Source organism: Carettochelys insculpta, chromosome 6 (assembly GCF_033958435.1).
Source record: "Carettochelys insculpta isolate YL-2023 chromosome 6, ASM3395843v1, whole genome shotgun sequence".
NCBI classification, from domain to species: Eukaryota; Metazoa; Chordata; order Testudines; family Carettochelyidae; genus Carettochelys; species Carettochelys insculpta.
The window spans coordinates 32808342-32836082 of NC_134142.1; the positions used below are offsets into that span (position 1 = coordinate 32808342).

The 27741-nt window shown below is 43.9% G+C and overlaps 1 protein-coding gene across 1 annotated transcript in view; it reads left to right on the top strand.

The window, feature by feature from the left end:
• Positions 1-27741, top strand: part of NRDE2 (NRDE-2, necessary for RNA interference, domain containing) — a 66270-nt gene that overhangs the window by 17755 nt on the left and 20774 nt on the right. The window contains 4 exon segments of the mRNA XM_074996640.1: positions 9248-9707; positions 10610-11015; positions 22211-22344; positions 25743-25866. Of these exon segments, the coding sequence (XP_074852741.1) occupies positions 9248-9707; positions 10610-11015; positions 22211-22344; positions 25743-25866 (1124 nt within the window).

Sequence of the window (27741 nt, forward strand, 5' to 3'; positions counted from 1 at the left end):
GCTGGCCACCCCTGACTTAGGACACATACAACACAAACTTTTGCTTTCACAAGTTACGTCATTATCAGTGCTGCAGTTAGTATATTTATGCACATGCATATTTGGCTCCATGTGTTGGTGGAGCCCTTATTCACCACTTATTGTTTTAGTGTGGAGTGCCGTGTACCATGGGTAGGTATCACAATGTGCAACTTCCCAAGACAGTGCTCTGAACAGTGACAAGTGTTAGCAATGTATCGCGGGACAGAAGTGAGGGGTGCAAGGGTGACTGGGACTTTTCCTAACATGTAATTTTCTCCATCTCATATGCCATCTCTATCCCATAATTTGCTATTTTTAAAATCCCATGAGCCTGCCTGGAGCTTGCACAGGTCTGCACTATTGTCATAAGCAGCGTTTCTTAAACAGTGTTCTGCAGGACACTGGTGTTCCATGAACAACTCACAAGTGTGCTGCAGGCGTCTGTACCTTTTTTATATCATACACTGATGGTATATATTTTCTGTCATGAAAAACAGACACAATGTTACTTCTTCATTGCTATGATACCTGATTAAATTGCTTCATTTTTTTTCTGCTGTATATGTTGCTGTTTTTTTGTCTAACAGTTTTTTAAAAGAAAATTTTCATAGGTGTTCTGCATAAAAATATTATTGTTGAGTGTTCCGTGGTCTCATAGTTTAAGAAATGCTGGTCATGAGCATTTCAACCACAGAACTCATAATCCTCTAGTATGTCCAGAGCTGCAATGAGGGTTATGGGGAACATGGTGATTTCCTGGAGGGCAGATAGAAAGAATCTGTTCACCAATCAGCTGCAGATAGTGGCACACCGCATCTGAGCCTGAGAAATGGCAAACTGGCTGGAGGGAATGTATCATTATGTTGGCTTAGGGTGATGAGCAGTGGCTGCAGAACTTCTGGATGCACATGGCCATGTTCCTGAACCTGTGTGCCAGGTTCACCCCTGCCTTCCAATGCAGGGACACCAAAAAATAAAATCTACACTGACAGTGGAGAAGCAAGTGATAATTGTTCTGTGGAAAGTTGCAGCAATGGATTGCTACAGACCAGTGGGAAATAATTTTGGAACTGGAAAATCCACTGTGGGGGCAAGTTTTCAGGGCTTAACTGTCTCCTGCTAAGCAGGACTGTGACTCTTAGCAACGTGCAGGACATAATGGATTGAGTTGCAGTAGCGGAGTTTCTTAACAACAATGAAGTAATAGATGGTAGGCATATCTTTTTTCTGGGACCAGACCAACTTACCACCTCAAAACAGAAAAGGCTATTTTTCCATGGTTATGCAAGTGCTAGTGGGTCACTGGGGACACATCACTGACATTGGTGTTGGCTGGCCAGGGAAGGTCAATGGTGCTTATGTTTTTAAGAATAAAGGATTGTTCAGAAAGTTGTACTTAGTGCCCAACTGGTGGATTGCCAATCACAATGATGAAATGCCAGTAGTCTTTTTGGGGAACCCTGACCTATCCTTCATTCTCCCACCTCATGAAGTCGTATATTGGCCATTTCAACAGCACCAAAGAAAGATCCATCTCAGCTGGTGCAGAATGACAGTGGAATAGCGCTTCTTCACTGTGTCAGAAGCACAGAGTTGTTTACGAACCAGGTTGAATCTCAGTGAGAAAATTTTCTTATGGTTATAATTGTCTCTTGTGTACTACATAATATCTGGGAAGCAAAGGAAGAAAAGCTGGTGTAGACTACACTACACTACCACTTCCTTGAGAATAATACGTAGTCTTTCCCTAGTCTCATAGATTCTGGCTGTTGTATTTTTACTGGGGGAAGAGACACTAACCACTAGAAACCAATGTACTCTGTCTTTCCTTTTTCTTCTTCTGAGTAATGCTAACCACTAGACACCAGTGCCCTCTGGGATTCCCTACTTTTCCTTCTGAAAAAATGGCCTTTTGTTTTCAAAGGGATGGGAATGAGGGCAATGCAGTGTGCATATATGATATTACACACCCACAACCATTTGCAGGGCATTTTTTTACCATATAGCACCAGTGAAAATAACCAGAATGCTCTGGGGCCAAAATAACTGTGGTATAGGTTCCCACAACGCATTGCTACAACAGTCGAATTTTGGCAATTTAGTACGGACTCACTAAATCGACTTTATGGGGAGGTGCAAACTCTCAACTTCGACTTTATAAAACCTGGTATTACAGAGTCAACTTTGATTAATTCAGCTTTATTTCAACTTTATTTCATAATGTAGACCTAGCCTTAGCCTCTCAACATTTTGAGGTAAATATTTTTATGGAGAACCTGAGGTACAAAGCAAGTCAGAGTCAGAAATAAAAACTCAGTGCTTGACTCTTACTCCAGCGTATGACATCCTAGAAACACTCCTTCATGATGATGATATAAATCTAACATCTAGTACTTTGTATGCTGATCTACAGCAATAAATGTGTAATTTGTTACACGTTTCTGCTGTCAAATGTAAACCTTGGCACGATTGTAGGTCTTTTTCCTGGCATGTAGTGTATGTGCCTTGTATTGCCTTTCTGTAGCTATTTGTCATATTTTCATGTTGCTTTGGTTCCCGTGATCTTGTCCATGTAGATTTGAACTATTCCTTTTTGTAAAATTGTTAGTGAATAATAAAAAATGGATCAGAGACCTAGAGATGCAGAGAACTAGCACAAGACTGGGCTAGTGATGCTCAGTTCTTCTTGTGTTTAAAAAAAAAAATTACTGGTGAGATCTTGATTTTTATAACCAGAGTTTGTTGACATGAGAAGAGTGGTCATAAATACTAGAAGGAAGAGAACATTGATCTTTCACTGGGTATTACAAATCTTGTTTAGAAGGTATGTTAAGTGTCAGTATAATCCGTACTTTAGTCTTAACTCATATAGTAGAAGTTCTTCTTCGAGTGTCCCCGTGGGTGCTCCACATTAGGTGTCGGGCTCGCCCGGCGCCGCAGATCGGATCTTCCAAGCAGTTTCTGCCGGACCGCGCATGCGCCGGTGCGCACCACTCCCCCGCACGCTCCCGGCCACGTGCGCGATCCGGTCCCCGCCAGTTCCTCTTAACCGCCGTCGGCTGCAGACGGAATCCGACTAGGCTAAGGCCAAATAGCGTATTCAACGACTTTATCTGTTTTTCTTTCAAAGTTTTTTTTCAGATACTTAGGCTACTATGAGTTAGCCGGTTATTTTGCAAAAAAAAAAAAAAAAAAAAAGAGAACGAACAACAACAAACAAACTACGAGCGGGACAGCTTCAGCCAGTCCCAGTAACAAGCGCCGGACGCCAGGAGCTACCGCCATCAGCCCTCCTGCTGAGGCAGGCCATCGGACGGGGAACACAGCACAAAGAAGGTGCTAAGTACCCGCTTAATACAACTCAAAGACTCACCAACAATGTCCTCTTCAGGCTTTAAAAAATGTGAGTCCTGCCGAGAGGCGATTAAGGAGAGACAGGGAGATGCGGCTTAAAATGCTGCTTTGGATAAGGCCCTCCAGCCAGACGTGCTGGAGCGGCCGCAGCAGGAGGGACCCTCCGGGGCCCATAAAAGGAAAGCTGCCTCCCTCACTCCATCAGCGCAGAAACGGAGGAAAGTCTCCCCAGCCCAATCCCTGCCGGCAGCAACAGCGAGCGGGACGGGAGGAGCGAGCAGCCCCCAGCCGCAGCAACAGCTGATCGGCGGCGGCAGGGAGAGCCACGTGGAAGCGGCTCAGCCTCCGATGATCAGCCAGCCGCCCCGCACCGCAGGCAGGGCAGCGGCTTAAAACTGCTTTTCATAAGGCCCTCCAGCCAGACATGCCGGAGCGGCCGCAGCAGGAGGGACCCTGCAGGGCCCATAAAAGGAAAGCTGCCAAAAACGGAGGAAAGCCTCCCCAGCCCGATCCCTGCCGGCAACAATAGCGAGCGGGATGGGAGGAGCGCACAGCCCCCAGCCGCAGCAACAGCTGATCGGCGGCGGCACGGAGAGCCACGTGGAAGCGGCTCAGCCTCCGATGATCAGCCAGCCGCCCCGCACCGCAGGCAGGGTGGCGGCTAAACGAGCGCCGGTACCGGCGGCACCGCAGGCAGCGGCACTGACCCCCGGGGAACCGGCGGTGCAGAGCGCGCAGGCACGCAGCCTGCAGGCACCGGAGCACACCGCACCTGCCGCACCGCCCTCCAGCGTGCGGAGCTCGGTGCGCACGGGGCCGGAATCCCCTTTTACCTCCTCAAGGGAGGGGGAAGGCTGCACACAAGAGGAGGCATTGCAGCCCCTCTCCGCACAGGGCTGTGGAGTTGCTTTCTCACAGCCCTCCGCTTATGTTACAGACTCCAACCAGAAGGCAGGGGTCCCCCCTAGCCTACCCGGAGCCCCCTTCTCCATTTTTTTTTTTGCAACCAGCCTCACCCTGGCTGGGACCACCTTCACCCTTCCTGGGGTTTGAACCGCTGGACTATTATGTAAAATCGCTCTCTCCAGCCTCCCCCAGACGCAGAGGGTATGCACCAAGGGAGTGGTCTAGGTCACCTTCCCAAGAACAGTGCCTATACTGCCATGGTCGCCCCTACCATGCGGGGCATAGACACCATCGGCTATCTACCAGGGAAAGATCCCCACAAACGATCTCATACCCCCGAGGGCAATTGCGACTGGGGACAGAGACTCAAGCATCTCAGGGGGGTCTGGTTATGGAACCCCGAGATTTTCCCTCGCAAACCTCTAGTGAGAGAGTGTACCATCACCAGCAGGAACCGGAAGGGTCCACAGAGACGTATCCCAGTGGTTCCTCACTCTCCTCCCCGGATGAGGCTACGGCCCCGGGGGACGTCCATCCTCCGGACGATCTCAAACAGTTCCAAGAGCTGTTTTACGAGGGTGACCTTCACGCAAGGCATCCAGACAGCTAAGGTGCAAGAGAAACACCATAAGCTCCTCAAAAATCTGAGACCTCCGGCCTCCTCCAAAATAGCAATACCGCTTAATGACGCAATCTTGGAGTCTGCCACTATGATATGGCAGACTCCTGCGACTATTCCGCCTGTCCACAAGAGAGCGGGAAAAAAAAAAAAAAAAAAAAACAAAACTTCGTGCCGACAAAGGGCACGGAGTTCCTGTTCGGCCACCCACAACCAAATTCCTTGGTGGTGGAGTCGTCGCAATGTGGGGGAACAGACAAACATGCCAAAAAGCTAGAGCTGTTGGGCAGAAAGGTCTACTCCTCCTCCACTCTACTGTTGCGAATGGCAAATTACGCAGCGCATCTAGCGAACCATAATTTCGATAACCACATTAGGTTAACCTCCCTCATGGACTCGCTTCCAGAGGGCAAGAAACCAGTGCTCAAGGCCATCATGCAAGAAGGCTACGCGGCCTCGAGGACGGGAGTTCAGATCGCCCTGGATGTTGCGGACTCAGCAACAGCGTCCCCAGTACCACAGGGGTTACGAGCAAGGGCGACATCAACAGCACCAGCAGTACAGAACTCCCAGGCGTCGTTCCCAACACAGCCGTGCGTCCTCGGGGCAGGGCCAAAGGCCACAAGTTTGACACACAGATCCAGGGCTGCGCCATCACTACCGTCGCAAGGTCATCCGAAGTGGTTATTCCACCATCGCCTCCGACCATTCTATAACCAGTGACGAAGGATCACCACAGACAAATGGGTGCTGGAGATCATAGCCACGGGGTACGCCATCCCCTTCCAGTCGCTCCCACCGCCATGACCTCCACCCAGGCCCCACCTCCAGGAGGCCTCCCACGTAGCGAGGCTCAAGCAGGAGGTAGACCATCTCATGCTCATAGGGGCAGTGGAAAGAGTGCCGGAGCAACTGCAAGGGAGAGGGTTCTACTCCAGGTACTTCCTCACGGGGAAAAAGACAGGAGGCGGGAGGTCCATCTTAGATTTTCGAGGCCTCAACCGGTACCTGCGCAAGCAACGCTTTCGGATGATCACAATCGCCTCCATCCTTGCGGCACTATACGATGGAGATTGGTTCGCAGCCCTCGACTTATAAGACGCGTATTTTCACATAACTATTCATCCGGCTCACCTACGATTCCTCTGGTTTCTCATGGTAGGCAAAGAACATTTGCAATACAAGGTCCTACCGTTTGGCCTCTCCTCGGCCCCCAGAGTCTTCACCGAGCCCTTGGCAGTGGTGTCAGCCTACCTGCACAGACAGGGGGTATTTATATTCCAGTATCCGGATGACTGCCTACTCAAAGGGGCCTCGAAGGAGGAGGTACTACGCATAATATGCGTCACAACAGGCACATTCTCTCGCTCGGCCTGGTTATCAATCTGACAAAATCAAAGATAGACCCCACGCAGGACATAGAGTTCGTAGGGGCACGCATAAATTCTATTACAGTGAGGGCGTATCTACCAGAGACTCCCTTTCGGGCTGTTGGCTCCCTCGTGCAAGTCTTCACCTTCAGCCCTACGGTGCTGGTTCTGACGTGCTTACAGCTGCTGGGCCACATGGCAGCAGCGGCGTTCGTACAACAGAACGCCAGGTTACACATGCGCAGCATGCAGCACTGGCTGGCGAGCGTATACAACCCGGCAGCACACACTGTTCACAGGGTGGCGTCGCCCACAACAGAGGTGCGCAAATCCCTGCAATGGTGGGTAAACCCCGAGAACCTGCTAACAGGGGTACCCTTCCACCAACCACACATATTGGTTTTTCTTACTACAGACGCCTCCCTCATAGGGTGGGGAGCACACATGGGCGAAGAGGTGACGCAAGGGCTGTGGTCCTCCACGGAGCAGTCACTGCACACAAATATACTGGAGCTCAGAGCAGTGTTCAACGCCTGCAGACACTTTCGAGACCATATAAAAGGCAAAGTAGTCGGGATCAGTATAGACAATACCTCCACCATGTTTTATATGAATCGGCAAGGAGGAGCTCGGTCCCGTGCCTTATGTGCAGAAGCAGTCCGGTCGTGAAACTGCTGCGTCGCCAACAATATAACCCTGGAAGCCTCATACTTCCCAGGCGCTCACAATGTGCAGGCAGACCAGCTGAGCAGGCGTTTCGCACTCACGCACGAGTGGCAGAGCCGTCCCGATCTGCTGCAACCGATTTTTCACGCATGGGGTTTTTCCCCAGATAGACCTGTTTGCTACTCAGCACAACAAGAAGTGCCCACGATTCTGCTCCAGGGCAGGACTGGGACGGGGGTCCCTGAGGGACGCCTTCGCGATCTCTTGGAGGGGCCCCCTGCTTTACGCTTTCCCTCCCACAGTGCTCATCCACAAGGTGTTGCAGAAAGTCAGGAGGGAAGGAGCCTGAATGATCCCGATAGTTCCAACGTGGGATCGACAGCAATGGTTCCCCCTACTCCTGCGCATGTCGGACCGGCCACCGATGCCCCTTCCGGTGGCGCTGGATCTGCTCACGCAAGCCCAGGGGTCCATAGTGCATCCGCACCCCCAAGGCCTGCGACTACAAACGTGGTTAATCCATGGCTCAGCTCCCTAGAGAGCACATGTATGGAGGAAGTGCAGCAAGTCCTAGAAAGTAGCAGGAGGACTTCCACCAGGAAGACCTACAAGCAGAAATGGACTCGCTTTATGGCATGGTGTTCTACCAAACAGCTAGCCCCCCTTTCGGTGCCTATGGCTGTGATATTAGAGTATTTACTGGACCTCAAGAGAGGAGGACTCTCGCTATCCTCGTTTAAGGTCCACCTTTCCGCCTTTTTGGCATTCGCACACGGTGTTCGCCCATCCCATGGTTACCAGGTTCCTTAAAGGGCTGGTAAACCTATACCCCCCCCCTCGGAAACCGCTTCCACCTTCGTGGAACTTGGACCTGATGCTTAATGCGAAAAGGGGACCACCGTTTGAGCCTTTGGCCACGGTTTCCCTCTGCCTCCTTATGAAAAAAAGGCGACCTCTCTTCTCGCAATCACGTCAGCTCGCAGGGTGAGCGAGCTTGCGGCAGTTATGGCAACGCCACCCTGCGCTGTTTTTCCAAGGAGGCGGTAACCATACGGCTGCATCCAGCCTTTGTTCCTAAAGTTTCTTCTGAGCTTCATACTAACGAACCTATTGTTTACCCTCGTTTTATCCAAAGCCTCATAACTCTGACAAAGAGGCGCGCCTACGCCTCCTGGACGTGAGGAGGCGCTAGCTTTCTATATGGACAGTGCCAAGTCCTTCCAGAGAATGGATAGACTCCTAGTCTCTATCGCTCCCAAATCAAACGGAGAATGTCCCTCTTCGCAGAGAATCTCGAAGCACATCGTATCTTGCATTAAAAAGTGCTACAAACTCAAAAAGACTCCTTTCCTGGCCATGCCCAGAACTCATTCCACTAGGGCGGTGGCAGCATCAATAGCCCTTTTTCAAGGGCGTTGCGCTAAAAGACATTTGCAGAGTGGCGACCTGGTCATCCTGTGACACCTTCGCCAAACATTACGCCCTTCACAGGGTATTCCAGGAGGATACCCGTCTCTCGACAGCGGTCCTCTCGGGGACAAGCTGCACATACTCCGATTTACCCACCTCCTATCTTGGGTTACTGCTGGGTAGTCACCTAATGTGGAGCACCCACGGGGACACTCGAAGAAGAAAGAAAGGTTACTCACCGTAGTAACGGTGGTTCTTCGAGATGTGTCCCCGTGGGTGCTCCACTACCCGCCCATCCTCCCCGCTTCGGATCTCTGTTTAGTGTTTTGCAGGAGCATCTGAGGCGGTTGGTCAAGGAACTGGAGGGGACCGGATCGCGCACGTGGCCGGGAGCGCGCGGGGGAGTGGCGCGCACCGGCGCATGCGCGGTCCGGCAGAAACTGCTTGAAAGATCCGATCTGCGGCGCCGGGCGAGCCCGACACCTAATGTGGAGCACCCACGGGGACACATCTCGAAGAACCACCGTTACTACGGTGAGTAACTTTTCTTTCTGATGGGAAAGAAAAATTGAACCAGAATAAGAAAGGGAAAAAGTAGTAATAAGCACTTTGCATCTTTTTAAAAACTCTGTACAAACAGTGCTCTGTGTGTGTGCATGTACGCATCGTGTTGGTACTTGCCAGTACTGAGTACTGGCATCTTGGCAGCACCAGCCGCAGGATTGGTTGAGGCAGGGATTGAGTAATACCTCCTCTTTATTACAAAAAAGGCACTGCATGCAAATATCTGATTGAATTAGGAGATACTTCTATCTTATGAAAGTTACAAATATATGTTTGACTAATATATTTTAATGGTCACATTACTTTAAAAAGTGCATTGTTGTATTTTACATTTAAGATACAAGAGGAAGGGTGACTCCTGCCTTGGTATTGATGTAAAGAAGCAGCATATAACTTGGGAAAGTTCTGTGGTAGAAAAGAAACAATCCCACAAGCGACCCGAACGCTACTTCACAAAGAATAGCGTGCGATTATTGAGTGCAGATGGAATTCCAGTTTACAGTAAAAGCCAAAGTTCTTCATCTAGCCCAGGCACTTTTATATCAGTTTCACAAATGGACAGTGATGCTGCTCCTGCAACAACCTGTGTGAATCCTCTTGGGATTTATGATCCATTGACCACACTCTGGTTGCAAGGAAAAGGTCCACCAGAGCATGAGACTTCAAAGCAGCAGGAATCACAAGAGACCAGTGAGAATGTCAACTCTATTCTAATGGCGAAAGTAGAAGAATATAATAAGATGGTCAGAGAAAACCCAAGAGATGTCCACGCTTGGATGGAATTTGTTTCTTTTCAGGTACACATTCTTGTAATTCTGGTTGCAGCACTTTGATTATTAATTTTATTTGAATTTGAGTAATAATTTTCTGTTTACCATCTTGTTTCTGATTTAAACATATTTATTATATATATGATTTATGCTGTTTTAATACATGGATTTTTTTATTTAAAACCCTTGTATTAGTGAAAGGAAATGAAGTCATTCATTTGTACTTACAGCTGCCTTCTTAGTGCTCCTACAAAGCCAAGACCTAAGTTCCCGGTAAGCTGTGTGGCTTCACAGCTGCAAAGCAACCTTTTAAGCTCTGCATTGGTGCTTGGGGAACCCAGCACTGGCAGGCTGACCAGGGAAGGGGCTATCCTTTTTTCCCAATCTGAACCCAGTCCCAGCACAAACCTGCCTTAGCTGGGGAATGGGCACCCTTTATCAGCTAGAACCTAGCCCTGCCACTGACCTGCCACAGCCAGGAGATAGATGCCCTGACCTCATTCCAACCTATCAGCCTCTCCCCACCCAATACAGGTGCTGCTGCAGGGAGAGACAGCCGGGGAGAGTCCTCCTCCTTGCCATAGCAGCTTGTATCTCAAACCCTTCATTGCCAGCTCCACCACAGAGCCAACAATATAGGAGCAGCCCTCCCCTCACTTAACCCAATGTTCTGACCCAGCCATGAGCCTGTCTGACCCAGCACCACCCCAGAGCCTGCACCCCTAGCTGGATCCCTCACACTCCGCTCCTTTCCACATACCAAACCCCTTAGCATCACCCCCATCACTTGAATTTTGTTATGTGCACCAACATGAAGGTTTGTATTGGTATACGTAACGAGGTTCACTCTACACATGTGAGGAAAAATTAGAGGGAACTCTGAGACAATTCTGTATTTATTGCTGAGTTGATTTCCTTTCCTTTTAAAGGATGAGCTAATGAGAGGACCCAGCCCTTATGCCTTCAAGGAGGGAGATCAAGAAATAAGGAGAAAATCACTCAAGCTAATCCTAGAAAAGAAACTGGCCATTTTAGAGAGAGCTATAGAAATCAACCCAAATGATGTTGATCTGAAACTTGCCAAGTTGAAACTTTGTACAGAATTCTGGGAGCCATCAACTTTGATCAAAGAATGGCAGAAACTGGTATTTTTGCATCCCAATAATCCAGTGCTGTGGCAGAAATATCTCTTATTTTGTCAAAGTCAGTTCAGCACCTTTTCAGTTTCAAAAATCAACAATTTATATGGAAAATGTTTGAGCACTTTGGCAGCTGTACAAGATGGCAGCATGGTATCACATCCTGTACTGCCTGGCACAGAAGAAGCTATGTTAGGTAAGAAGGTTATCTCCTTATATCCCATTTTATGGCCATTAAGATTTTTGCACGGGCTAACTATATTTTAGGACAAGATTCTCCTCTGCATTGTGCTAATATTTTTGTAAAGAGCCTGCTGAAAATGTCTGGCATTTTGCCTCTTTAGGTGATAGTAAAAGCAAATATTCAAGCCCAATGTGGGTACAGCAGATGCTTCCCTTCCCCAAGAGAGCTTGTGATATCACATCCAGTAAAGCCTTGATGTTCTGAAGAGTTTAAAGTACAAATTTCAAGGCAAGGGATTGTAGCCAACAGCAAATAGGTGTGTTTACCTTCACAACATTTTTTTTTTTTTTTGCTTTGTGCAGCAAGTAGCGGTGATATCATTTGTTGAAGATAACTCTTTTGAAGTAGTCTTAATTGTTGGGAAAAGGGACCAGGGTAATGGAAAATGTACATTCTTTTTGATCCTGTGAATTTGCTCTAGAGAATTTGAATTCAACACACCTCACAGTTTATGATTAAAATAAGAACTGGTGGCAGGGGTTCAGTTCATAGTTCTGACACTGGCTTCCTTAGCGGCTGTATCCCAGGTCATGTAATCTTTCATTCTTTCAGCTTTCTCATCTGTAAAAAAGAAGGTTGCAATACTGTCCTACCTCACAGGTTTACTGTGGTAACAAATTATAAACAGTTGAGAAACAGCTTGTAGAGCAAATGTGTATCCTTTATATCACCACCAACACTATTTTTCTTTTAGATTCATGGACTTTTAGATTCATGGACTTTTAAGGCCAGAAGAGACCATTTCTGATAGGACATCTAAAGACTAAAAATCTTAATTGCAGTTAATTGCATGATTAAAATTAATTGTGCTATTAATAACAGAATGTCATTTATTTAAATATTTGGGGACTGTTTTTCTACTTTTTCAAATATTGATTTCAATTACAAGACAGAATACAAAGTGTACAGTGTTCGCTTTATATTTATTTTTTAATTAAAATATTTGCACTTTAAAAACAAAAATAGTATTTTTAACTTCACAGACCACAAGTACTGTAGTGTAATTTCTTTATCATAAAAGTTAAACTTACAAATGTAGAATTATGCAAAAAAAGTGCATTCGAGAATAATGTAAAACTTTAGAGTCTGCAAGTCCTCTCAGTCCTACTCCTTGTTCAGCCAATCACTTAGACAAATACATTTTACATTTGCAGGAGATAACACTGCATACTTTTTCTTTACAATGTCATTTGAAAGTGCAGGCACTGTTGCAGGTGGTGCAAGGTATCTACCTACCAGATGTGGTGAGGATTTGTCCCTTCATGCTTTAGTTACCATTCCAGAGGATATGTGTCCATGGTAATGTGGGCTGTACTTGATATTGATCCAAAGCAGGAAGATTCAGCACATGTTCATTTTCATTATTTGCTTCAGATGCCATTGGCAAAATGTTGATTTTCTTTTTTTAGTGGTTCAAATTCTATATTTTGTGCATCAGAGTTGTGTTCTTTTGGGACTTTTGAAAGCATGTTTGATACCTCATCCTTCAGATTTTTGGAAGGCACTTAAGATTTTTAAACCTTGAGTCAAGTGTTACAGTTATATTTAGAAATCTCATATTAGTACCTTTTTTGCATTTTGTCAAATCTGCTGTGAAAAGGTTCTTAAAAAGAACATGTTCTGGGTCATCATATGGTAATATGGAAATATATGGTAAAATGCAGGTAGAACAGAACAGCAGGCATACAATTCTCCACCAAGTAGCTCAACCACAAATCTAAACACGATTTTTAAGAGTAACAGAGAGATAGCTATGCTAGTCTATACACTATCAAAACAAAAAAGCAGTCCAGTAGCGCTTTAAAGACTAACAAAATAATTTATTAGGTGATGAGCTTTCGTGGGACACACCCACTTCTTCAGATCGTAGCCGTACCAGAACAGACTCAATATTTAAGGAACAGAGAACCAAAAATAGTAATCAAGGTTGGCAAATCAGAAAAATATCATCAAGGTGAGCAAATCATAGAGGAGAGGGGCAGAAGGGGTGGGGGGAGAGTCAAGAATTACATAAAGCCAAGTATGCAAAAGAGCCCCTATAGTGAGCTAGAAAATTCCCATCCCGGTTCAAACCACATGTTAATGTGTCGAATTTGAATGTAAAAGAGAGTTCAGTAGCCTCTGTTCCCAAACTGTTGTGAAAATTCCTCTTCAGTAAAACGCAGACTTTCAGGTCATTAACAGAATGGCCCACTCCATTAAAGTGCTGGCTGACAGGTTTGATTCACTGATTTGCTCATCTTGATAATATATTTCTGACTGTCAACCTTGACGACTATTTTTGGTTCTGTGTGTCTTAAAGATTGAGTGTGTTCTGGTAAGGCTACGATCTGAAGTGGGTCTGTCCCACGAAAGCTCATCACCTAATAAATTATTTTGTTAGTCTGTAAAGTGCTACATGACTGCTTTTTTGTTTTGATGTTTTTTAATGAGCATCATCAGCTTGGAAGCACGTCCTCTGGAATGGTGGCCAAAGCATGAAGGGGCATACAAATGTTTAACATATTTGGCATGTAAAAACCTTGCAGTGCTGCTTACAAAAATGCCATGCAAGCACCTATTCTATTCTGACTTTCAGGTAGTACTGTAAATAGGAAGCAGCAGCAGAGTATCTCCAATAAATATGACCAAACTTGTTGAACTAGCAGTAAGATGGAGTTGGCTAGTAGGCTCTAAAGTTTTACACTGTTTTGTTTTTGAGTGCAGCCTTGTGACTAAAATATGCTTTCATGATCGAGAGATTGCACTACAGCTGAATGTAATATGAGGTTAATTGAAAGTACTATTTATCATTTTTCAGTGCAAAAATTTGTAATAATATAAAGTGAGTATACTTTGTATTCTGTGTTGTAGTAGAAATCAATATATTTAAAAATGTACAAAAGCGTCCAAACTGCTTAATAAAATTCAATTGGTATTTGGTTGGTTCAACAATGTGGCTAATCACAATTACTTTCTTTCGAGTTAATCACGAGTTAGCTGTGATTAATCACCAACCCTAAATTATGATCCTATTGTCTGACCTCCATAACACAGGACATAGTTTCACCTAACTCTGGTTGAGCTATAGTACAGCTTCTAGAAAGATATATAGTCTTGATTTAAAGGTGTACAAGTGCTGGATTACAAATTAGTTTACACAGAGGATGTCTGTATTGCTTATTTGTTTAAATTGGCCTGGATGAAGCACTGGGGAATATAAGCACTGTAGGAACAAATTCTGCAGTGGCAGATAGATGTCAGGTCACATGTTAACAGCATCTTACATCTCCAATTTCTGACATTTTAACCACATGCTACAGTCATCACACTGAGGGATGTTTCATTGGGTATATGTATCCTTATTTATCCTAATTTCTGACATTCTCTTTTTTATCAAGCAGCTTTAAGCTATTTTCAGTTTGCCATTTCCTTTGAGGGAAAAAGGTTTGCAAATACCTTGTGTTAAATGAACAGGGATCAATTTTTTTCAAAGAAACAAACTTTTTCTTTATTGATGACGTCTCCAGTTGAAATGAAAATAGTCATTTTCACTTTTGTTTCTGGTCAGTTTCATGTTTTGGTTCTCATGCACTAGCATGATGCTCCTGTGATTGGTTTGCAAACACTTCAAGGGAATGGCTTTGATGTCAGAATTAAAATAATAATAATGGAAACGCTTTTGTGAGTTTCAGGTTTTGTGAATGCTTTTAAACAAACCTAAATCTTGGGCAAAATTTGACCTGATAGTGTGTCTTCACTTATTTGGAGAATTAGGTAATTGTTGGCGATATAAATGAACCTAGTTTTTTATGGGTGGCATAATCCTATTATGAAGATAATGGGAAGTATACATGTATATCAGTCTGCTGTCTTCAGCCTTTGACAAGTACAGGTAAATGAATGGATTAAACAACCTGGTGAATTATGCCATCTACTGTTTAACCTAATGTATTGCTAGCTACTTGAAAATAAACATATTTTAAAACAGTGACAGAGAGAGCCATGTTAGTCTGTATCCTATTAAAAAAAAAAAGCAGTCATGTAGCACTTTAAAGAATGAAATCACCTAATAAATTATTTTGTTAATCTTTAAAGTGCTACATGACTGCTTTTTTATTTTGATATTTTAAAACACAAAGGCGTGTGCTTAAAACGCAAAACACTACAAACTTAAGTCAGTATAACTGTTGTTGCTCAGTTACATTTATATCTGTATAGCTGAGTGATGCAGTTATGCTGAAATACCTGATTGTGCTGTGTTAACAGGAGGGCTTCTTCCATCGACGTAGCTCTCCTCTCCTTGGGAGCTGGCAGGGATGACAGAGGAGAGTTTCCCATCAGAATAGTTAGCTTCCTGACTAAGTACTACAGCTGAGTACAAACGTTGTATAAGAACAAAGGAGACAGAAGCGACTGCAACAACTACCGTGGAATCTCCCTCCTAAGCGTCACTGGTAAACTGTTCGCTCGCGTCATCCTTGGCAGACTCCAGAAGATTGCTGAGAGGGTGTACCCCAAATCGCAGTGCGGATTCCACGCAGAGAGGTCGACCGTTGACATGGTCTTCTCTCTAAGGCAGCTGCAGGAGAAGTGCAGGGAGCAGAGAAAGTCACTCTACATAGCCTTCATCGACTTGACCAAGGCTTTTGACTTGGTCAGCAGGGATGGTCTGTTCAGACTGCTCCACAAGATAGGCTGTCCTCCACGGTTACTCAAGATGATCCAGTTGTTCCACGAAAACATGAGAGGAACCATCCAATATGATGGCGCATTATCGGATGCTTTCAGAATCAGGAGCGGTGTCAAACAAGGATGCGTGCTTGCTCCGACATTGTTTGGGATCATCTTCGCACTCCTCCTGAAGCATGCCTTTGGATCTTCAACAGAGGGCATCTTGCTGCACACAAGATCTGATGGGAAACTGTTTAACCTTGCAAGGCTGAAAGCTAAGTCTAAGGTGCGAGAAGTCCTCATCAGAGACATGCTGTTCGCAGACGATGCTGCTGTAGTGTCCCACCCAGAAAACCAGCTTCAAAAACTGCTGGATCGGTTCTCCAAAGCGTGCAAGGACTTTGGGCTTACCATCAGCCTAAAGAAGACGAACGTTCTCGGTCAGGATGTTGCTGAATCGCCATCGATCAGCATTGACAACTATACGTTAGAGGTTGTCCTCGAGTTCGTTTACCTGGGGTCCACCATCACTGACACCCTGTCGTTGGACACTGAGCTAAATAGGAGGATCGGAAAAGCGGCCACAACTCTGTCCAGACTCAGCAAGAGAGTGTGGAATAACAACAAGCTGTACACTCACACCAAAATGCAAGTCTACAGAGCCTGCATCCTCAGCACCCTCCTTTATGGCAGCGAGACTTGGACCCTGTATGCCCGCCAGGAAAAGAGGCTGAACATCTTCCACTTGTGCTGCCTCAGGCGCATCCTTGGAATATCATGGAAGGACAGAGTTACCAACACTGCCGTCCTCGAGCAAGCTGGAATCCCAACCATGCACACCCTCCTCAGGCAGTGTCGACTCGGCTGGCTTGGCCACGTCCACAGGATGAACGATGGAAGGATTCCAAAAGACATCCTGTATGGTGAGCTAGCCTCTGGCAAAAGACCTCCCGGACGCCCCCAGTTGCATTACAAAGATGTCTGCAAGAGAGACCTCAGAGAGGTAGATGTCGAGCTGGACAACTGGGAAGAACTAGCAGACGACCGCAGCAGATGGAGGCAGGGGTTACACGAGGGCCTTCAGAAGGGTGAGTTGAAGATCAGACAGCTAGCAGAGGAGAAACGAGCGCACAGAAAGCACAATAAGGACTTGCCAGACACCCACTACATCTGCAAGAGATGCAGCAAGGACTGTCACTCTCGTGTGGGTCTTTATAGTCACAATAGACGCTGTAAATGAAGTCCTCAATTGAAACTTTAAAGGGCACGATCCATAGTCTATGCAGACTGAAGGATGCCTACTACTAATTTTGGTTTTCTAAAAATATTTATTTATTTGCAATATTAATTTATGGCATCTTTCTGAAATTTTCTGGTAATGGATATGGCATTTTTTTGAAATTTTCTGATAATGATTTCTACAGTACCTTTGATCTAACTGTCTCAGAGAACTTTAAAATTATTTATGAAGTGAGCTTCAGTACTCTTATAAGGAACTAGAGTTATCTCCAATTTATAAATTGGGACCTGAGTCATATAATATTTAAGTTCCTTGCCCATAGTTGAACAAGAAAGTCTGTAAAAGAGTATGACATTAGAACACATCTCTTCGCTCCCAGTTCATAATTTAGGCTTTGTCTGTGCTCTGAGCCCCAAGTGATGACAGCTAAGAGGTGATGAAAGTGGGGCTATTTTTACACTTTCACTCTCCTGTTGGAGGTGGCATTGTAACTAGGCAATTGGAAGCAGGCTAATGAGGTGCTAACGTGCATATTCAGTGCCTCATTAGCATAACGGGCGGCCACATGAATTTCAAAGTGCAGACTTCAAATTACAGATTGACAGTGTAGATGGAGGCAGCTTTGAAATAAGCCTCACCAATTTGACATTCCCTTACTCTGATCTAGTTCTGTGGGAGTAAGGGAATTTTGAAGTGGGGGTTTATTTCAAAGCTGTCCACACTACATTGTCAGTCTGCACTTTGAAATTTGCGTGGCTGCCATTATGTTAATGAGGTGCTGAATATGCACGTTGGCCTGCTTCAAATTGCCTCATTACCATCTCTGATGGGAGAGTGAGAGTATAGAAGCAGCCTAACAGTGTGTCTATGCAGACACTATGTTGCCCTAACTACATCACCCTAAGCACTCTGCATCATCAAGGTGAAGTTAAGTCTTTGTAGTGGATGACATCAATGTTGATAATCATTTGTGCTGTGGAGGTACCTACAGGCCTCAAACATGGATGAAGGCTGTATTGTCTTTATTATTGTGCAAACACACAACAAAATGGAACCTGCCTTGAAGAACGTAAAATCTTAAGTATAAATTTAGTCAACTAGTGGGTACAATAGAGTCTCTCTGTGGATCACCACATTTTAATGGTGGAGAGGACTGTGTATTTCAGTGACCCCAAGAGTGATGCTTCTTGGAGTCACGTACTCCCTTAGGGTCACCATGGCAGAATGATCAAGGGCCAGGTTCCAGACAAAGTGTGATCCAAGAAGTCCTCAGTGTCAAAGCAGATAGAGGATAACTGCACAGTAGAGGTGAAACAGTTTAATGTTATAAGGACTGTGAAGGTGGATGAAGGCTGCAGCTGATGGGGGATTTCTAATCATCATGGTTTCCATGCCATTGGTTTCAAGCCCTTTATCTGTCAAGGACAGTGCGGAGACTGTTGTGCACATCTCCTCACTCTAAAAGAAATCCTGCATAGGTAATATCTGGGTTTGGGAAAACAACACTTGTACAAGTCATAAGTCTGGTGGTGATTTGTGAGTGATAACAGGAACAGGACAGTGCGTTCCAGAAGCTCCTTATCACATACAGGTGTGCAGGTGGTGGGTGGGTGAGTCAGTCATCTTGCTCGAGGACTGAGACAGTTCAAGGATTGATTCACCCATGACTGAATACTTTTTAAGATCCACTCATCTCACTCCACATGGGGAGGGGGTGCTAAAAAGGGTGCCCTAAAATAGTTTTGCCTCTGTTCCTCTTGGATGGATAGCCACATCCAGTGGGATCGCCATCCCAGCAGTCGAAAATGTAAGAAACTTTTTAATTTTGGAATTTGGAGCCTTTGTACCCTGATGGACAACTCGGAGTGACTGACCAGAGCAACATACAGCTTTTGGATTAAGTTGGTTTAACTTCAATATCACTGCCGTGTCCGAAATTAGAAGAGCTGATGAAGGACAGGTGAGGGAGGAAAAGTGAGGATACACCTACTTCTGAAAGGACAAATCTTTGAATGAACCTTGGTTGCATGGAGTGGGCTTTGCTATAAAGAAGAAGCTCAGAAGCCTCAGGTGCCTCTGCAAGGTACCCAATCGGCATCAATGGGCAGCTCATGGCACTTTAACTGAGGTTCACTAAAGACAACTAAGCAACTGTTGTGAGTGCCTATGTACCAACACTGGATGCTAAAGAAAGTTTTAATGCTCTCAGCTGGATCCCATTTTATCGGAGACCCCTAAAGAAGATAAGATCATCCTTCTGGGGGATTTTAGTGCATGTGTTGGACAAGACTTAGACCTGTGGAAAGGAGGAAACAGGAAAAAAGGAGTTGGCAAAAGTAACTCAAATGGAATTCTGCTTTTGACCAAGTGTGCTGAATATGAACTTATAACAAACACCCTTTTCTGACAGAGGTTGTGTTCAAAACATCTTGGAGACATCCATGGTCAAAGCACTGTCATCTTTTTGACTATGTCATAGTTCATGCATGAGTTCTCAATGACGTACTTCTTACAAGAGCAATGACACATGCTGTTAATTGCTGGATTGAGCATCATCTCATTCAGTCCACAATGAAAATTAAGATTGCCCCCAAGTGGAGGCTGAAAAGAGGCAGGTCACGAGCAAGTTGAAGGTTTGTAATCTGAATGACCCCATTAAACATGACCACTTCCAAGCCGTCTTAGAAGAAAAGCTTCTGTCAGAGTTCCCAGAAGAAATTGAGGGGCACTGGAGCTCGTTGAAAGTGGTAACCATTGATGCCTGTGAGGAAACCATAGGCTGCCAAACCAGAAGACATCAGGACTGGTTTGATGTGAATCAAAATCAAGCAACTCATCAATGAGAAGAAATGGCATTTTGAGCTTAACATAACAACATGACGAAGTGGGTCTTTGCCCACAAAAGCTTATGCTCCAAACTATCTGTTAGTCTATAAGGTGCCACAGAGCTTCTTGTTAACATAAATTGTAGTACAAAGATAGAAGTCCAGGCAAAGGTGAGAGCAGACATCCAACATAAAACCAGAGAACTCAAGAACAAATGGCAGACTGAGAAAGTGCAAGAACTCCAACATCTTGTGGACTTTCACAGTATGCAGTGAAGACATCGATTTTTGCTGAAAAGAACTTTTGATGCTCTTAATTGTAATCCATGGGTGCAGGTGAAGTACTTGAATGAATCCCCCAACAACCTCTTAGGGATAAATTCAGAGACCCTCCCAATTTGCATGAGGTACACAATACCCTTACGCAGATGAAGAACAAGGCAGAAGGTTCAGATGGTGTCCCTGCTGAAATCTTTTAAAGATGGTGGACCAGAGCTAATTTGGCACCTTTACCTGTTTATCATTAAAATATGAATAAAGGAGGAGATGCCCAGTGAAATGAGGGATGCTGTGGTTGTCACCCTCTTCAAGAAAGGGGATAAAGCAAACTGTGGAAACTATCATGGTATCTCTCTCCTTGCCACTGTAGGCAAAGTTGTGTCATGGATCCTTGCAACTCACCTTCTGCCCTTCTCAGAAGAAATTTTACCAGAGTTATGTAGTGGTTTCTGACCATCTGTGGATATGATCTTCACAGCATGGTAGTAGCAAGAAAAGTGTCAGGAGCAAAACTGACCACTGTATATGGCTTTCACTGATCTAACTAAAGCCTTTTGATTCAGTGAATCATGGTGCTGTCTGGATTATACTTTTGAAGATTGGATGTCTTGATAAATATATCAGTGTTGTAAAGTTGCTTCATGACAACATGAAGTAGATATTTTGAGTAGTACTGGCTCCCAAAATGAATCTTTCAAAGTACAAACAGGAGGCAAACAGGGCTGCATCATCATTCCAACCATGTTTGTAGTATTTATTGCCATAAATTTTTACCTAATTGCTGGGAAGCTCCCAGCTGACATTTGAAATCCTTCATAGAACAGATGGAAAGCTGTTCAGGTTTAGCAGGCTGAAAGCTAAGAGTAAGATTTCCACTACTACTATTGTGGAATTTCAGTATGCTGATGACAGTGCAGTTTTTTCCAGTCAGAGAGATCTTTATCCTGAATATGTTTGCTGATGCTTATGTTTCTTTGTCTCACACACAACATCAAGAAGACCAAAGTGCACAATCAGCCATCTCCAAATGAGGTACCTCATGCTACATCTATTACAGTCAATGGAGAAGTACTGGAGAATGTTGACCATTTCCTCTACCTTGAAAGTCATCTGTCATTTGATGTAGAAATCCAGCACTGTTTGAGCTATTCTAATACAGCCTTTGCTCATTTACAAAACGGGTTTTTGAAGATCACAATGTTTGAGCAGAAACCAAGGTTCTTGTTTATCAAGCTGTTATTCTCCTAAAACTGTTGTATGAGTCTGAAACCTGGACAACATACAGGCATCACTTGAAAGTTCTTGAGAGGCATCAGCAACACTGCTTCCTCAAGATCTTGAAGATGAAGTGGGAAGACAGAGGCACCAACATTAGTGTTCTGAAGAGGCAAAGACCACCAGTTTTGAGGCAATGATCATCCATCATCAACTCTGCTGATTGCTCACATTGTCTGGATGTCAAACCATTGTCTCCCCAAACAAGTCCTATTCTCTCAGCTGAAAGAAGTATGCCATAATGTAGAGGACAACAGAAGCATTATAAAGACTTGCTGAAAGATAATTTTAAAAGAGTGCAGTTTTGACATTGACACTTGGGAGACACTCGCCCAGAATCACTCAAAATGGAGAGAAATAGGATGGTCTGCTTTGTTTTGAACTTCCGGGCCAACAAACTAGGGAGAACAGGAGGCACAGGAGAAAGAGAGACTGGCTTCTAGTCATGGTCAGCAGCTTCCTGCCATACCTAGAAACATCTGTCCCCACTGTAGTAAAACTTGTGGTTCAAGGATGGGTCTTATCAGGTACCTGAGCATCTACCACTCCCGTGGAAGATGATCATAGTTGGCATTAAGTGGCTGCCATAATCACAACAGGTAGATATGAGAGCACAAGGAAATGTGTCTCCATTGTATTTTTGAATTGAGATAATTGAGCATAACTAAATTACTCCAGCCTTTACATAAATTTTGAATATGGTGTTAATGTTTTGTTTATTTTTAGGATGATTGTTATTTTGTTCCAACATAATGAGTCTCCACAGCACTGGGTACTGGAGGAAATATGTCTCCTTATATTTGTGTTGCAATGTCGTATTTGAGAACTAAGTCTTACTTTGAAGTATTATGATTTTTGTCTTCTTTGCTTTCCAGCTATTTTTCTTCAGCAGTGCCATTTTCTTAGGCAGACAGGCCATTCTGAGAAAGCTGTGTCTTTGTTCCAAGCCATGGTTGATTTCAGCTTCTTTAAACCTGACAGTGTAAAAGATCTACCAACAAGAGGACAGGTAAGAATTTCTGTTTAGAACTGTTTTTCAGTGAGTCTCATTGCATGACCTGTTCACATTGGAACTTCAGCACTGATGGAAAAATACTGGCTGATTTAAAAATGTTAGTCAAAATTGTTGTACAGAGTGGATAGCAGACTGATATGTTAGTTGAAGGATATCGATGACAATGCAGAAGCAGTGATGAGACTGCGCAGAGAGTTGGGAAGTTGGTTTAGAAGAGGTAGAGGTATGAGACAAGGAGACCTGATATCGCCGAGTATCTTCATCACACACCAAAAAAGAGTGATGGACAAGATCAAGGAAGAGGTAGAAGGGATATCTGTGAACAGGATGAGAATCAACAACTTGAGGTTTGCAGATGATTGTTATCATTGACAAAGATGAAGAGAAGCTAGCGAGAACAGTGCAGGTGCTAAAAGAGGAAGGGAAGCGGTACAGACCGATTATGAACATCGATAAAACAAAAACAATGGTATTTGGAGATAAGGAAGTAGGAAAGTAGATCAGTGTAGACAGGATCGAACTAGAGAACTTAGAGAAGTTCATGTATCTGGGGAGCAGCATAACATGTGATCTATGCTGTAAGAAGGAAATAGCAGCTAGACCTGCGAAAGCAAGAGCAAGTTTGAAGGAGTTGGATAAGGTCTGGAAAAGCAAAGCGATTAGCATAGGAACGAAGCTGAGCATTTGTATTCAGCAGCATGTTGTAGCAATGTGAGATATGGTGATAAGGAGAAGGAAATAGGGAGGCATTGGACACCAACAGGCAATAAGCCCGTGATGGTTGCTGCTGCTGATAGTGATGAAAATTAAAAATAGATTATCAATTGATACTTCTTCAAGGTGGTTTCTGTATTCTCCTCTAATTGGGAAAGGCAGACATCATGCTGTGAGCTTCTGGAACCTTCTGAAATATGTGCCCAGTAGGAAATGTGCATCTTTTTGAATTTTTTTTTAAGTAGAGCCATTGAACACACTATGGTTTATTTTGAAATAGGTGCTATTCCTTGTAGAATGAGTTTTACCTATTTTGAATAAGCCAGCCTCTATTTTGAAATTATTTCAAAATATGTTATGGAGATGCTAGGGTAGATATATTGAGATAATGGCTGTTGTTTTGAAATAACTTGGCTGTGTAGACCTACCCAAGAGAGTTATATTCCCCTTCTAGAATGTATTAAAGACCAAACCACTTCCCCAATGGCTGGCAGGAGGTGAGACTTAGGCCTGCCCTCTACTCTGGGTCACAGCCCAAGGACCCTATAGACAGCAGGTGTGTGTGTCATGTCCAATTACATAAACTGTGTCTCAGCTACAGTTCCTTGGGGCACTTTCCCATGGCTCCAGCATGTTCTTTACCCTTACCTCAGTTCCTGGTTGAGTCTCTGCAACCAGTACAGAATGTCTTCATGTTCCCCCTAGTATCTGCCAGCACTGCTCTGCCTGGGTCTTGTTCCTTCTTCACCCAGCCAGGCATACTGTCCACACTCCACCAGCTCCAGCAGGATCTGCCATCACTCTGTCACTTTGCAGCTCTTGTTGTCTAGCCTGTTGGGCCCTGATTGGCAGCTTCCCACAGTCACTCTGGGCAGTTTGGAGGTCCTCAACTGTTTTTTTTCTGAGGTAGGGTAGGACAGGAACTCTGTCTCCAGCAGGCAGACTCCAGACTTAGTCCATCCTGTCACAGTGAAACTTCCTAATCTCTGCTCACTATTTCTTGTTTAACAAGTGTATTGACAGGTTGTATCAAGAAGTTGCACAAATTATGATTACAAATTGTATATCTCTTTTAAGAAGAAGCACACTCTCACAAAGTTGGTGTATATGCTGTTAAAAGCTATATAGAAGTATTCACTGCCACCAAAAATAAATTGTTTTCTTAGGTTCACAAAAATCACTTTGGGTTCTATTTAATTAATAATAAATAATAATAATAACCACCACCCCTCCAAGCAGGAGGCAGTGTATGCAAATTTAAAAAAAAAACAACTATTGCTGCTTTGCAATTTTCACTTTGAAAATGTACAGCAAGGTTGCCACATTCGCGAGTGCAACATTTGCAAATTCAATTATTCACCAATGCTGCTTCCCTGGGGCTCCAGGACTGGGAGCGCCAGCAGCTGTCACTTCCCTGGGGCTCCAAGCCCCCTATATTCGCAAAAGTCGACATTCACGAGGGTTCCGAACACCGAACCCTCGCGAATGTTGCAACCCTACTGTACTTGGTTTGGGTGACATTTCACTTCATCATTATATATGAAAATGTCACTAGTTTCCTCCTCTATTATCTTAATCGTTCATGGATTTCTGTGCCACACAGTAAAGAAAAGAGCCATTTATTGAGTAATGAAATTATAAACTTATTTTTAAATCATAATATATACCCATTTACACATTTCCTGTGTACATAATACACAAAATAGCCAATGAAGCCATGAAACACAACAAACTAACAACTTGCATACAACACTTCATGCTCAAAGCCTGGGAAATATGGACTAATTTCTAAAGTTTTGTCTGTGTCAGGGATTTTTAAAAAAAAAAATCCCATGGTTTTGCTAATATCAAATTAACTTATATGGTGTTAGCACCTTGGAAGTCCTGGTTTCAGCAGGCTGCTGCTATTTTAAGCACTGTCCTCTAATCTTACCAGTATACATGGATATTTAAACACCAACAGCTTCGCTGCACTTGGATTTGCATCTTTACTAATACCAGTCAAACTTTACAAAAAATTTCCACCATTCCTAATACAGTAAACATTTTCCTAATATACGTTAAGATGTACTTGTCCATTCAAATACTGTACCTTAGTTCAATTTTTTCTTAAATCTTGCCATGTCATATATTGTGGAACATATTCAGTCAGGCTTTTCTTCTGCTGTATATATATTTCTGTTGTAAGCATGCATGGTGTTCTAGTGCCCATAACTAGTTCTGTACTTAAGGATTTGTTACCACAATAAGAACTGAGATGTGACTCAGAATTATGTCAAGTTAGATGCACTGTTTCTGAGAAGTTTTCAGTATCCCATTCAACAACCTACTGAAATAGTTTAGTGACCCATTTAGTATTTATTTCTAGAGCCATTATCACTAAACAAATGTTTCAGTTGCTTTTGTGGCCAGAGGTGGGTGATGAGTGGTTATTGTCCTGCTTCCCCTGTTGATGTGGTTTTTAGAAGCCTCGTTGCCTATGTTATGTGCAGCAGTCAGCCCGATCGTCTATGTTAAAAATACACCTTCAAAACATTTCTTCTTGAACTTATTTTTGTGTGCTAATTTAGTTATTCCTTTTTTATTAGTGATATCTTGACAAGACGGACAGCTCAGTCATTTTTAAGTGAGGCCACAATATTGAAAATATGTAGTATGTTTCTTGCTATCAACAATAGGTGGAGTTCTTTGAGCCATTTTGGGACAGTGGAGAGCCTCGGATTGGGGAAAAAGGAGCAAAAGGCTGGAAATCATGGATGCATCAACAAGAAAAAGGAGGCTGGATTGTCATCAATAAACCTGGTAAACCCATTTTCCTTTGTATATTTGTTTTTGACACATTTTTTTCTTTGATTTCGCCTATTTATTACCTCATAAAGGCTTCTGATTTTACTCTGAGCCTGGGAACTCTGAGAGTTACCATAATATCTAAATACCAAAAATACGTTAAGCCACATGGGCTGAGGGAAACATACTGTAATGTTCTTGATATGCCTTTGTGTGTTACAGACTACTCCCACACAAAAATCTTCACCAGGATAAAGGTACTGTTGGAAGTATGTTGTCCTTTGAAAAAGTAGTTCTATTTTAAATTAGAACAACCTAAAACTTGGAACTCCCAGTTAATAGTCCATTTCCAGCCTCCTGCATGCTAATACATTATCCATAATGTAAGTTGGATACCCTTACCAGTGCACATATGAATTCCAATAGTTTTCTCTTCAGTCTTACGTGTAAAGTTAAGATTTTGTTAGTTATTTTTAGTAAAAATCATGGACAGGTCACAAGCAATAAACAAAAATTAATGGGAGCTGTGACCTGTCTAAGACTAAATATAATGGGTTGTGGGAGAGGCCTAGAGGGAGGGGACAGAAAGGATGACAACTGGTGCCATGGGGTGGAGGCACATAGCAGCAGGTGAGGGATTCACAGTCCTAGATCCCACACTGATGGAAGCTGCAGGGCATTTAGCCCTGGCCACAGTTGCTTGGGTGAGGCCACAGTCCAGGCTCTTGTTGCAGCTTCAAGGGTGGGAGCACAGCCCTAACTCTAATCAAAACTGTGGGCCAGGTGTGTATGTCTCTGGCCAAAGTTACAGGATGGGGAGATACACAGTCCCAGCTCCATCTCCACTGCTGCTACTTGAAGCAAAGTCACAGAGATCTGCTAAAGTCCCAGAATCCATAACTTCCTTGAGCTCTGTGACAAAACCATAATAATTGCCACCTCCATTTAGTAAAGAGCTACAGTGACTATAAATCCCAAATTACCTGTCTTATCTGTTCTGTAGGGAGGTGAATTTATTATGTTTCTTGTGGAATAATGGATTCCACGATAGTCTATCTTCCCTTGAAAACTGTCCCTCCCCCACTTTTCCAGCCCATCATTGAAGGGAAAAGGGTGTGAATATTCCTTTGATGCCCACCTCTCTCTGCATGGGATAAAGACACTATCCTCATAACCCCTCTTGAATATATGTGAGTGAAATTTTCTTCTGGAGTAAAATGGTAACAACATTAAATTCCTGGTGGTACTTTCCAGGTGTAACTTTACTATTCTGTTGGCTTTCCCCTGTTTCATATGGGGTCATTGTCTATGAGACTATTTCTGGACAGCGACAATGCCTCCAGAATCAGTCTTTGACAGAGCAGCATAGTGGAGACTTACCTCCTTCTCCAGGTGGGGCAGAGAGATTGGAGCATTTTGCCCTGGAATATGTGCACCCTTCCCCCTTTGTTCAGTGGTGCCTGCTGGAGACCTTTTGCTGTTCTGGTATCCTGTGTGTGAAACCATGCCAACTTAGAAAACTAAGGGAGTGCTGCAGTTTCTCATGGACTAGCTAGTTGAAGCAGAGCATGTAGGAGAATATAGTGACTTAAGCTATCATCAGTACCTATTTTATCCTAAATATGGGGGAGGGAGTTGAGTGTCAGTTAATGCTAGATGACAGGAACAAGAGCTTGGAGTTGGCGCTACAATGGTTTCGTGGGCTGAAGGAAATAGCAGTTTTCCTTAACCCAATGGTTTGAAGACTTTTAAGGAGGATGAATTGTATTGAAAATCTCCCTTGCAATCCTAGCATTAAACTATGTATTTTTTCTATAGGCGCTCATCGTTGTAAATAGAAAATTGAAATCACAGGCCAAAAAAGTTACTCTTTACTGTCTAAAACCCCTC